Source organism: Canis lupus, chromosome X (genome assembly GCF_003254725.2).
Source record: "Canis lupus dingo isolate Sandy chromosome X, ASM325472v2, whole genome shotgun sequence".
Lineage (NCBI taxonomy): Eukaryota > Metazoa > Chordata > Mammalia > Carnivora > Canidae > Canis > Canis lupus.
In genome coordinates this window covers 116,861,131-116,875,186 of record NC_064281.1, presented here as the reverse complement: position 1 = coordinate 116,875,186, position 14,056 = coordinate 116,861,131, and the positions used below count along the sequence as shown (strand labels likewise).

Genomic DNA, 14,056 nt, shown 5'->3' with positions numbered 1-14,056 from the left:
CAAGGACCTAGTACACTTTACCTTACCTGTATATAAATGTCTACTTAGCTGCCTCCTTCATACCACAAATATTCATGAATTTGCAACTATTAATAGGCCTTGTGGAAAAAAGAAGAGAAGCAGCTTAAAATGGTGTGAAAAGGGAGGAAGGAGAGGACACTACACAGATCAACTACAATATAAAACAGACTCCGAGTGCTTTAAGTCCTCAAACAATTTTCAGTGGCTAGAGAAATTATAAACACAATGTTTCTGTTAATGTGTTATATCTCTATAGCACATTTTGATCAAAGACATCAATGGCACATGCGCAGGTGGTTCACAGCATGTCCAGTGAAAAGATGTTTTCCCTATATGTGTTTATACTAAAACTCATAGATGAATTTTTCATAATACACCAGGAGGATTTACTGCTACTTAAAGAAATTCTAGAATGCTGCTCTATTATAAGGCATGACTTCTTCTCCTTTATGAAACTAATTTTCCTAATCCATTTTGCTTAAAATGGAGACAAAGTTGTAAGCCAACAATACATTATTCAAATAAAGATTCAGAGATTCAAGGAAAAGGCAAAAGGAATTTCCTAGCAGGCAAAGGAAATCAGTACTGACTTTCAATGATGTGCCCTCAGTGCTGCTTAAGAAGCCACATATAAACATCACGGGGTATTTTCAGATCATTATTAAGGTGGCTCAGTCAAAAGCACATGTCCATCACAGCTATAATTTTCAAGGTAGTCTAAGCAGTGTTAAATAGGAGGGGTGTAAAACACACAGGCAAATTCAATGCTCCCACTCCAGTGCTTAGTAACGTGAGGGCAGGGGAAACTTACCTCAACTTCATCACTTTCGTTTATATCTTTATTATAACCTACAGGTGGTGGGAATCTCACATCATGGAATGGAATCTGCCTCTCTGGCTGCCAGCTGCAAATAAGCAAATACATAATTAACATTCTTTCTGGTTTGATGGAAATAATGACCACACTGCCATCAACTCTTGGTTAAGTGTGACCCTCTGTTTTTCTAGTTTAAAGAGGCAAATGCTTTGAAAACAGTCAGTGTTCTGCTGAGTCGGGCATAATGGCAATGTAGAGACATTTCAACAAAGTATGCATGCAGCATAGCAGCCTTGTAGTTCTGTTTGGAATAGTCCTCTAAACACAACAGATCAACATTACAATTTTCCAAACAAGTCTTTCTTTCAGTAATATCAACCTCTAAGAGTGCTAAATGCAAGGCCACAACAGCAATTTCGTCTGATGCTTAAATTAAATGTTAGTAAGTGTTAGTAACATCATCACCATACTTCCACTTGCAAAAGAATTTTAAGCACATTCTAAGGACCACAGAAACTGGTCCTAAATGCCCTCTAATTCCCAAGCAAAATGGGGCAGTCAGCACATCAGCAATTCACAACTCACTTTTCCCCCTTTAAATTTTAGATCCCACGAGGTGGTCAATTCTTGCCATGGATAGCTGGCTGCTGATCAGCATGGCCTCGTGGGGTCTGCTAAACCACAGAAACCCGATGGAGACAGCCTATAGGAGTTTGGTAAGTTGCCTATGTTTTTAAATTTAAAATGATATGGAACAATTTTGAAAAACACCAAATTATTCTTTTATATCCAAAATGATATTAAATATTAAAAGACCAACTGCAAAAACATTGGAGGATTCAACTGCTGCAGCAGTCATTTCTTGTTTTCTGAAGAGCTTTCTTTAGTAAAATCGGACTGAAAAAAGTGCTAATTTTTTTAAAAGATTTTATTTATTTATTTGAGAGAAAGTGTGCAGGGGTAGGGGGTGGAGGAGGGAGAAGTATGGAGGAGGAGAGGGAGAGAATTTCAAGCAGACTCTGTGCTGAGCACAGAGCTCGACTTGGGGCTCACTCTCAGGACTTTGAGATCATGACCTGAACCAAAACCAAGAGTCAGATGCTTACACAACTGAGCCATCCAGGTATCCCTAATTTTTTTTTTAAAGAAGAGCCATATATAAGAAGGGTAGGTAATTAAGTCAGAATTTGTGGAAATCCAATTAGGCCTGTATTATATGGAACCCTTTCTCTGAATTATACACATGTGAAAACTATGAAGCTTTAGAAAACATTGTCTTTACTTCAGAAAAGCCTTTTTATATTTACCGAAAATGACTTTTAACATGTTACAAATTCATTGCTAAACGTGATTCAAAAAAATACATAATTTTCTAAAGGATGATTTATTTTAAGTCTTAATGTACACAGAAAAATTCAAATTCTTCATTCAAAAATGTGAAATATGGAAGGTAAAAACAGCATCTAAAATAAAGTGGTACTATAGTAATAGGAATTTATGACTGAAAGGAAAGAAAGGGTAAATACAGTCCAAAGTTCTATAAAACATTAGTTTTTTTTAACAGAAAAACAAAAAGAAAATGCCCAAGAAAGGGCAGAAACTACTTTGGTAGAGACCTATCATACCCTAGTGATGTGCTCAAACCCAGTGTTGAATTTCAAACATACTTCATGTACACAAGGAAAACAGCTTATTTGTTTCAAATTCTCAGGATGACATCTTGAAGAGAAACTTTTATGCAGCTATAATACAGAAGAGAATTAGAAGGTCCGAATGTAGAATTATTCTAGGTTTATAGTAGAAATCTGAAAACAAAAGAGAAACTGATCTGATGAGTTAGTATATTAACCAGACACATTCTTAAATGCATGGAGGAAATGAGTGTTTGCTTAACACTTTAAACACTATAGGAGAAATTAAAAGTGGAAAATAAAGAGAACTCTTCTTTTATGGGAAAGTGTTTATCTAATAATGGGAGCAAGCAGATAAAAGTATAATTACAAAAAAAAATTACTCTCAAGTTATCAAAGATTGTCCTGTTAAAAGTGTGATATTACAGTCTAGTGTATAACCACACAAATCCAAGGATACTAGAAACAGCAGAGGCAAATTCTGGAACTTTTGGCTCTATGCATTCAGAAAAAGTTATTCGATTATTCATACTTATATTCTGGACTGAGACTAGACTAGAGCTGAGAATAGGGTTGGATATTCTAAATCCTTTTATCTCTGTCCCCTAAATGTGTTACAGGCATCCAAGAATACTACTACTTTGTCCTCTCGGTAGCTAAAAGAATCTAACAGTCAAATTATAGTATGTCTGGGTCAGATATGATATTTTAACAAATTTACTGATGTCACTCACATACCATATAATCCATCCACTTGTGCATGTACAATTCAGTGGTTTTAAGTATATTAACATATTTGTACAACCATCACCAGCCGCATTTAAGAACATTTTCATCACCTCCAAAGGAAATCCTATGCCCTTTAGTTATGATTCTCCCCACCCCCACCCCCAAGCAACTACTAATCTCTTTTCTCTATAGATTTGCAACCTGCTTTTGGGATACTATCAATTCTCTTAGTACACAAAATCCAAAATGTTGTAGTTGTTGACCATTATTCAGAGTTCAATATGATCCTAAGATCATGATCACATCAACACTCTGGCTAAGCTGTTTATATGTACTTTAGAATCTTGAATTGCTACTCTGAAAATAGCCCTTATTACTTTTCAAAAAATTTAAGTCAAGAAATTTGTCTCTCTTGATAAAATGCTAACATCTATACGTCTTCATATGGCTAACATTCGTAGGCCTATAAGTATTTCTATTTACTCTTGTAGCAGAAAAGATTGGTTACCGCTGTTACTGATTATAAATACATGAAAACAGATGTAAAATAATATGATTATTCCTGATAAAATATACTAGACAACTAAAACCATCGATTTTAGATTTAACATTATAAAACCCGCATTAATTTTACCAATACTCATGAATTCATTCATTTTCATCTTTTAACAAAGATTTCTATCCAAACTCTCAGTTATTAATACAGAAGTATCGGTTTCTTTTTCACATTCAAGGGGACGGAAATGTAGGCATCAAGGTTAAACGAAAGGGATCTCTAAGGTCATTAGGCGGAACAGTCATTCCATTGGTTTTAACATGGAGTTGTTCAGGAACTTCCTGGTCAGTAACATGAAGATCCACTCCTGAAAAACACTCAAACTAGACCTGAAATATTTTAAATGAGGAATAAAAAGAATAATTACTATAAAAATATTTAAGAACCTGAACATTAACATTATAGCAAGACACTTACTTGTTTTCAAATGCAACTGTTATTGAATCTTCATGAACATCCTTTACAAATGCCTGTAAGAAAAACACCAGGTAAATTAACTTCTAAGCTTAAGACCACGTTTTTATTTAATTTTATAGAGATATCAAATATTTTCTGTTTAAGAAAAAAAAATGGAGCTTCAAATGAAAGTTTGTCTGTTTGTGAGGATGACCCATTCGTGGATCACATCTTTATTTAGCCACCTACTATGTGTGAGGCCCTAGGAATACGGATTAATTAAAACAAAACATGAAAAAAACTGCTCCAGATTTCAGCATCTAATGAGAGAGCGAGAGAGCAAAATAATTGAAAATTACAATGCAGGTGGTGAGTACAAACCTGGAGGTGCACTTTAGGCTAGAATTATTGAAAACAAAAATTTTTTCCACAAGCCACATGCCAGCCTGTATAGGTCTGTTGTAACTTATCTTTTTCTCCTTAATAAATTTTAGGAGAATACCACAGTAAATGACTAAATACAACCTCAAATCTAGGTATATACAAGCACACTAAATTTTCCTTAACAACAATATGCTGCTAATACCACTAAAATGTCCAATTACCAGAGTTTAATTAAATTCTCAATCTCAGAGGCACTTGAAGGAAAAAACAGTAATACAAAGTAGAGGTTTAAATCTTTTAAATCTGATGACGCAATTGCTAGTAATCTGCAGAAAGACATAACAAAAGTAATAGCTAACTAATTATCAAGAATTCTTTAATCAGCATGCCGTCCGTAATTCTATAAAATGACATAACTAAAGTAATAGCTAACTAATTATCAAGAATTCTTTAAGCAGCATGCTGTCTGTAATTCTATAAAATTAAGTTTTTAATAGGTGTAGGAAAGGAGGTTTTGCTTTTGTTTTGACAATTAGAGGAGTAGGGTAAAGCATAAAGAAACCCAAGGGGCTTTATCTCTTAATTCATTTTAAAATGGCTTGAGAGATTTAAGCTTCTTACTCAAAAATGTTCTGTACACGTTTCTCTCCTTCCTTGGTTTCTCTCTGCCTGTGGGATTATGGCCAAACTCCTTTTCTGGCTGTAAAAGGCCCTTCAAGACCTGGCCCCACCCCTCACCTCTCCAAGCTTCATCTTTCACATCCCTGGAGGCTATGATCCAGCAAAGTGCTAAACTACTGGGCCTCTCTCCCTAAATGCTGTTCCTTCTTTCTCATTGTCCTTCCCCTCTTTTCATCTAGCTACATCCTATTAGTCTTTTAGGTTTCAGTTCAGATGTCACCACCTAGGGGAAAACCCAGATTAGATTAAATTCCGTCGTTTGCATTCTTGTAGCATATCCCATGCTTATCCCTACCATAAACTTACCCCACCATATTATTATTATTTCCCCATTAAGAGTAAGTTTTCTAAGGTCTTAATATTTAGTTGGGCTTCAGAGCGCCTACTAAGAACTCCGTGAGTGATCAAATGGATCAGTGCCTAAGGGGTTCCTATCCTACCCTTTGAGGAAGACGTGCCCGTACACACATACTGTGCGTGGTGTTATGTTCATCAGGGAAGACAAACTGAAGAAGGTGAGTTTCCTTATGAAACTTTGAAGGCTGAGAAAGAATTAGCCACACAAAAGGGAGTGGAGGATAGAAGTCGGCCAGGCCTAAGGGGGAGGGGTAGGAACAAAAGCTCTGACCTGGACACACAGCTTAGGGTATGGTAGAAATAAATCCTTTGTGGGCAAGGAAGCCCACACAATTCGATGGGGAAAAAGAACAGTGTTTTTAACAAATGGTGCCTGGACAACTGCATATCCACGTGCAAAAGAATAAATTTTTGACCCTTACGTCAGACCACATACAAAAATCAACTTCAAGTCTTTTTTTTTTTTTTAATAGTTACTATAGGTCATAGTTTAATGTTCTCTCTTAGTGGCACATACAATAATGACAACTTAAAAATCAGTGTTTAGATTCTATGAGGAGGCTGGTTTTCCATTATCTGGAAGGCATTTTTTCCCTTCCTTAATTCATTCTCAGACATGTTTTTCAGGCATTATTTGAGATGACATCAGCATGTCCCCACCAGGGCACTTTGTTACATTTTTGTTTTTCTTAGATGCCAAAAAGATGGGACTTTCAAATAAATTTTTGAATTTTCAAATAAATCTATTTATTTGAGGGACCATGAGAGAGAGAGAGAGAGAGAGAGAGCGCATGCAGAGGGAGAGCTGCAGAGGGAGAAAGAGAAGCAGACTCTGCTCAAACTTCAAGTCTTTGAAGATGTTTACCAAGACATTTTCATTGGATCACTTGTTTGTTTATAGTTCTAGCTCTGGTTAGTTCTTGGTTATTCTTAGTTTTAAAAAGTAAGCTCCGCAAATTATGAAGAATAGGAATAACAGACCCCCCCCCAAGCCCCATTTCTCCCTTCTCTTTACCTGATAGCTAATACCGAATTAACAATCTGCTTTTGGGGGAAGGGAGTCCACCATGGGCTAAAATCAAGACTCCTATTAGGAGTGATCCTTTCTGTACCATGAAGGGCCATTGCTTCTGTTTTCATTCTTGTCTGAAGTTTTATGTTTGCATGTCTTGGCAGTAATTAACGTAAGTTCCTTATTGTATATTATGCTGAAAATGTTAAGTCCTTTAGTCAGTTAAGGGAACCTTGTTACAGCTAAGTGAGGAACTGTTCTCACTTAATCAGGCATCTTTCCGATACCACTGCCCTTGTCTAAAACTATTCTAACTATTCCACTATAGCAGCCATTGGCCGTATGTGATTAATTTAAATTAATTACAATTAAATAAAATGAAAAAGCAGTCTCCCGATTATACTTGCCACATTTCAAGTGCTCAATTGCCACACAGGGCTTAGAGTGCCTACTGTAGTGAATAGCATAGGTAGAGACCATTTCCAATACTGCAGAAAATTCCATTGTATGGCACTGATCTAAAACATTTACAGGGGCGCCTGGGTGGCTCAAGTCGGTTAAGTGTCCAACTCTTGGTTTCAGCTCGGTTCATCTCAGGTTGTGGGATCGAGCCCCACCTTAGGCTCTGCACTGGGCATAGAGCCTCCTTAGGATTCTCCTTCCCTCCCCCCCTGTTTCCCTCTCTAAAAAATAATAATAATATTAAATAATTTCCAAACATGGGGGACTGATTTCAAACCCACCTTAAAAGCATTCTAAAAGTCTTATTACTTTATAGCTGCATTTTTCTGTCACAAAGTTATTGCATAGTTTAATCATACTCATTCATCACATTTGCCTAGTTCCTAATATCAAACATTCCCTCAAAGGAGGAAAGTCTGCAACTGTTGTGACTATTAACAACCAAAGGCTTCGGAAAGCAATTCCGGATGTAGAGTGTCAGAAACAGTTTGAATAATCATACGGCCTACCAGCCCATGGCCTTCAAGTTAATGAGGCTTATCTATATGTGGATGTTTGCACAATTGTTCCAAAATCAGTCATTTTTAGTCACTTTGCATATTAAGTAAATACAGAAGGTAAGTAATACCTTCTCCTTGCTACTGTAATACACTGACTAAAACAAACTATTGGTCACATCTCTCCTGCACTCACACCAAGGACAAACACCTCTTTAGACTTCTAACGCCTTTTTACTAAACTGTCATCCACTTCCAACAAAGGTCCCATCCTCCTGCTGCTCATCACACTTTCTCCAACAGCTGTTCTTTTAGCCACCCCTCCCTTACTCCAATACTCTTCCCCTTGTTCCCTGGGTATCGCCAGAGCACTATCACCCCACCTGCCACCATCAGGAAAACTACATTTTGTTCTGATCCCAAGCAAAGTTGGCATTTGGGGAGAAGACAGGTTCAGGGGATTCCTGAGAGGTTACCAAAGAAGGCAAACAGAAGGAGTTTGAATAGAATGCACAAAAGGAGCTGCACCCTTCTGAATGAGAGCTAGGGATCTTATAGGAGTTGGTAATGAGACCTGGGTTCAAGATTTTGGTTCTACAAGATAAGCTGTGAGACTCGACTCTCCAAGTGGTCTCCCTGCCTCAGATTCCTCAAATGCAAGTACAAAAGGATACAGGGGAACTGGACTTGCTTTCTAAGGGTGCTGTAATGAAATCAAACATGTCTATTGTCTACTACAATGCCCGCATATCACATAGTTGGCACTAAATAAATGGGAGGTAAAGCAGAGAGGGGCGTATTTTATAAAAGATGCAGAACCATAAATACTATTGCAGTTGAGAAAGCTACATCTTAAAGCACACACACAAAAAAAGACTTAAAAATTGGGATACAAAAAGAAAAGGCTATTTCCTCAAAGAAATACTAGAAGGTTGTTTACAGACTCAGAGAAGACAAAAACGTAACAAAAATCTTTGGGGTTTGAGAAAGGTGCTAAAGTGCAGAAAGATATAGGCTCCTCAAAAAAAAAAAAAAAAGATATAGGCTCCTCATGAGGAGAATAAACAAAGAAATCAAAAAGTCATTATGTGATCCCCAACTTATTGGCAAATAGATCAAAGAAGCAATCACAAAATCATACTTACCAAAGTGTGCAATGACTAGAGTTATCCAATTCAAACATTACATTATGAGGATTGATGAAACTAAAAAGTCCATCCTTATTTGGGTGAACTCTTAACCCTCACGGTCAATCTCATACCCCTTAGCTTAGTAAACTCATGAATGAGTCACTGGTCACAAGAGCACTTGTACAGACAAAATTTCAATATAAGCCCCTGACCACCACTGACTACAACTACTACATTATCACCAAAGACAACACCTATAGTGTAATGACAACTCTCATTAGAAAAAAATGCAGAGCAATGCAAAATGTCCCTCTTAAAGAAAACGCATAGGACCAGAGGATAGGGATATATAATTCAAACCCAAGGCTTCACATATAAAATTAGTTACCACTTTGTCACCTTTGTTTGTAGGCACTAACAACATAAAGGAATGAACAATGGAGAGGGAAAAGCACAATTAACAGCATCAACAACCTTTCAAACCACACAGCACAGGTCCAGGAATACTTGACTTTGCTTGGACACTTAACACAAATTCTGAGAAAAATGCATTCTTTCTGATTCATCCTGACCCCAAGACAACACACAGGGAGGGAGAGAGAGAGAGAATAGTATGAACTTTCCTGTGTGTGTGTATTCTAACTTTTCAATACTTCAGTTCTCATGTGCTTCCAACATAACAAAAGCAGATTTTATAGCAAGGTCAGAGATTGTCAACTTTCTCTTTCCTTAGTAGGCATTCATATGATGAAATACAGTATAATACATCAAGTTGTGAGAGTTAATAAAAGAGGAAGCAGATAGGTAAGCTGAGTAGGTCATGACATCTTTGCATCAATACTAAAAAGTGGCAGCATCACCTTCCAACTGTAAAGAATGCTAAGGAGGTGTTACAGCAACAAAATATAATCAAGGATTATAATGAAATAAGAAAATAGGCAGGAAAAAAAAAAGAAAATAGGCAGGAAATCAAATGCAGTTCATTTTCTCAAGCTAAATTTCATCATTTCAGGAAGTCAATCTATCTGATCTCAAATTCCAGATCAGAGGACCCTTACTAGCTCTGCTGCTTAGTAGTAAGCCACTTACCTAATCTCTCTGTACATTTCCATCTTCATCTATGAAGTGGAAATAACAACAGGACCTCGGGATTGTGGTAGAGGATTAAGTAAATTATTTAGAGATGTCTAGAATAGTGCCTGGCACCTAGAAAGCTCTCAGTTATTGTGATCATGACTGCAGTCATCTCAGGTGCACCTTCCCACAGTGGACAGGAATCAGAAACTCAATTATTGTATCACTAAATTTTGCATTTAATTAATAATTTGGAGGTTTTTCAGAATGTGTGACCATGAAGTTGGAAAATGCACAGTTCAATGGGGGAAAAACAATGCTTCCACAAAGACACGGAACATTAAAAAGTTAGACTTGGGGAAGAAAAAAAAATGTGGTTGACCTGAATAATTCACTTCCTTGAAGTACATAATAACATCTGTATGCAAAGTTAGATCTAGAGACTTCAGAGAAAACACGAATAATGCCTTACGCAAGTTTATTTGTGGTAAAACACTGATTTCTAGCAGGCTAGGTAACTAACGTGACATGCTAGGCCACTAATGTCTTAAAAATATTTCCTCCTGATTGTACATTTTGTCATAGGTAGCTGCTAGTTCCATAATATTACTCACCATGTTAAAGCTATCCTGGTATCAAACTTAAAAACATAAGATATATTAGATGAAAATCTAAAAATAATACAATTTAGCTTTCTCACACCATATTACAATAACAAATCAGATACCAGTCACTATATTTTCAGAAAACAAAAAGGTGTTAAACCTTATGTTTCCAACACATGATTTATGCATCTTCAGCAATTTTCATACTGGTACCCAAAACCTAAGAATCAGGATATACTAGTATATTCATACCAGAATGACATACATTCTATACATAAAATGGAGTTAAATTCATTTTCATTCTCAGTACACCAAAAGTCAAGTCCCCCCTCCAAAGAAACCCCCAACATAAAAAAAAGGCAAAACACTATACTATTTTAGGTAGATGTCCCTAGAATAAAGACCTTATTTCAACATTATGCATTTAGGAAACACTTCGTAAAGATTTTGTGAGGTTTATCCAAGGGACTTCATGTCTTAAGTAACAGAAGAGGTTAAGGTGTACAGACTAACTTTCTAAGTCAAAGTAATACCTAAGCACAAAAGTAGTGGCTCTGACAACTACTAAATCTAACTTTCAAGTGTTTAAGAATAAACAGAAGGAAAAATAAAAATGAGCTGTCCAATCTTAGGGTTTAGGTTTCATGGTTCTGTTAATTCTGAATCCTGAGCTTTAGTTATTTTGCAAAGAAAGAATCCACATATGCCCAAGTATACTTTATCCAGTTTATACTGTAAACTTGGACCATGTGCTCAGAAGATGGGGAATCATTCCTTGCAATATGGTGGTTCTGTTAGGCAAATCAAAGTCGAATTCACTAATACTGAAGTCATCTGAGTTGTTCAGTTTTTTAAAGGCTTTTCTATCAATTTGATGAACAGGTCCCTATTTTTTCATGAATCTAACATTTCTCCACAGTAGTTCATTTTTTATTGGTCTTCATTTCCCATATTTTTTGCCCATCCCACTGGATAAGCAACTCGGTTAACTTTTTGCTTTACTTTTGTAACTCAGAACAATGAGTCCTATAAAAACTTGAACCTTTTTCTACCAATACAGACCATTCGAAGTTTTCTGAAAAATAAACTTTAAGTAAATGTAATAGCAATTTCTCTACACATATTTGACCAAGTTTCACATTTCTCCTCAAGGAACTAAGGGACTATCCATTTTTGTTATTCATCTTCAAATTAAGCAAATTTGTTAAAGACAATTAAAATGGGGGATTAATAGGAAAGATATAGGATTCTTATTATATTCCAATCACTTTGCAAGAAAAATCACCAGAGCAAATCATTCGTTGCTGCTGGAAGAGAACAATATGTCCTTCAACACCACGATGTGCTACTTAGTAGCCCCTCCTGTAGCAGGCAAACTTCACTGGAAGACGTTAACAGTGGTGTCCAATCTTACCAAATAGTACAGGCCTATTAGAATACTGCTCAATCATTAACCCCTACTTATATTTATTATAGCTAGTACCACAAATCTAGTGAGCAAAACTACCAATCTAGGAACCAGATGATTCCACACTAACTAGCAGGAATCACTATGGACCACTGAAATAAATACAACCAAAATTTTGACTGTGGAGTCAACTGAGACAATTTTATATTGGTGAGAATGTTAACATAAACGCTGGGTTTCTTCCTTTTACAGCTACAGGTTTTATCTTTTGGCTCAAAGTATGAACAGTTTACATAGTTTACCCACTTATGAAATATGCTGATCTCCAAATATCTCCACAGAACTGGTAAACATGAAGTCAATTGTTAATTTTCCCATTGCAAACAGGTCTGGTTTGAAACGTGTAAGTTATGCCATAATAAATTTAAGAATTGTGTTGGACAACAATAGCTAATTTCCATGCTTCTTCCCATATGTACCTTTTACTGCCAAAATACTGTACTAAGGTGGGATATTACCTACAGAAGTTACAGAGAAACATTCAAGAGAAAACAAGAGTCTATAAATTATGAGATCTAGACTAAGTATGTATCAACAGATGCACAACCGATACATCAACATATTTCTAAACCTCCTTTTGAAAATCTAAGCTATTAGTTGATCTGCAGTGGTGTAACGTAAAAAAAGAAAAATCCACAGTAATACTATGCATGTCTATTTAAAACCTGAATACCGTCGACTGCAACATTACACATTCAGAGAAGACAGTCAAGTACTTGGAGCACAACACAATTATCTCTACTCACGATTTAAAATTCTCTAGTAATAATGCACTCTCAGTTAATTGCCTGAAGTTTCGTGGCATACATTCAAGGCCTTTGGAGGGTTAAAAATTTTTTTCCTTAAGCAGCAGAGTTGCTATAATGCTTTTAGATGCTGAAGCATCTGAATTCCTGGATTTGGCCGCATTTATAACAAGGGAGAGGGAACGCGTATATTTAAGATTACGAGCTTCTCTAATGCATTACTCGGTTATGTCAGGGTCTTCCTGAAACTTTTGGATCTACAATCTCTTCTGAAATCCACAAAGAGAGGCCACCAAAAATCAGTTGCCATTGTGAGTCGGTACGGACTACAGCTTCTTACTACTCTTTCTCCACACCCCTTGCCCTGAACAGTGGAGCTCTCCGAAGTCCCAATGCTGGACCGGAAAAGAGAAGCCAAAGGAGATCTCAAAACCTCTTTGCAAGGCAGGAGGCGGCTCGACGGAAGCGCCCCCCGCTACTCAGCAACTACCCACACGTCAGGCCCGGATCCCACTGGGAGAGGATATTTAGGAAAGGGAAATCAGCCGTCGCCGGCAGTTCGCGCGGATACCGGCCCTTCCCGCCAGGATCCTGTACCTGCTGCCGGCCCTTGGCCATCCCCGGCTCTCCGTCGGCTCCCGAGAGGACACCTTCCTCTCCTTGCCCGCTCTCATTCCCACAGGCACCGGGGCCTCTCGCAGGAGAGGCAGCGGGGCTCGAGGGGCTTCCTACAGGCCCGAAGTCCAGTCCTTCTCTCCCAAACAACATCCCAACGAGTGCTCCCTGGCCCCCGGGAGCGGCGCTCGGGAAGAGGGCCCCAGGCCTGCCTCCCGCCGAGGCCGAGAAGAAAAGGGAGGGAAAGGAGGGCGAAGATGGGGCCTGCCCTGGAGCCAAGTACCTTGTAGAAAGCGCCATTGGAGCCCCGCACTTCCACCACCAGCTCCTCCATCTTCTCGAAAGCCCTGCTCGCGCCGGGAGCCCGCCCCCGAGAGGTGGGCTGCGGGCGCAGGAGGCCCAGCCGCCGCCGCCGCCGCCGCCGCTGCCGCCGCCGCGCTCTCGCACGCCCCCCGGCAGCGGCGCCGCCGTCACCGCCGCCACCCGCGCTCGCCGTCGGCTCACCGCCCGCTCCGAGGCGGCCCCTCACCGGAAGTGAAACCGAAACGGTGCCGAGCGCCTGACTGAGGCCGAAAGCTCCGACCGCTCCGCGTGTAAACAGTGAAACCGCGTCACGTGACCGACACCGCCCCTCCCCCCGCGGGCTTGGCCCCACGGTCCCGCCCTCTTTCTCCCCGCGGGCCCAGGAGCGCGCGCATGCGTGCAGCTGAGGCACCGGCTGGGGGCCGGGCCCAACGTAAGGCGCGCGGGCTCGGCGTGCGCGGGCTCGGTGGAGGGCGGGAAGGCGGGAAGGGCGGTGACAGGTTGCGCCGCTGGCCGAGGCGGCGGCGCTTGGCGTCGCTTGGCGTCGCCCGGCGAGGGCCAGAGCGCCTATG

At 39.2% G+C, this 14,056-nt stretch overlaps 1 protein-coding gene across 14 annotated transcripts in view; it reads right to left on the bottom strand.

Annotated features, from left to right (window-relative positions):
* Positions 1-13,784, bottom strand: part of FMR1 (fragile X messenger ribonucleoprotein 1) — a 38,096-nt gene extending 24,312 nt beyond the window's left edge. For 5 of the 14 annotated variants that reach the window (XM_025460820.3, XM_025460821.3, XM_025460825.3 and 2 more), the window contains exons 1-3: positions 13,465-13,780; positions 4,172-4,224; positions 833-926 (exon numbers count right to left, since the gene is read on the bottom strand). In XM_025460820.3, coding sequence (XP_025316605.1) covers positions 833-926; positions 4,172-4,224; positions 13,465-13,515 — 198 coding nt within the window. In that variant the 5' untranslated portion in view covers positions 13,516-13,780. Of the gene's footprint in view, positions 1-832; positions 927-1,423; positions 1,443-4,171; positions 4,225-13,464 lie in introns of those variants that run through there. The other 9 variants (XM_025460831.3, XM_025460833.3, XM_025460823.3 and 6 more) reach the window with 7 other exon arrangements.
* Positions 13,785-14,056: the final 272 nt, after the last annotated feature.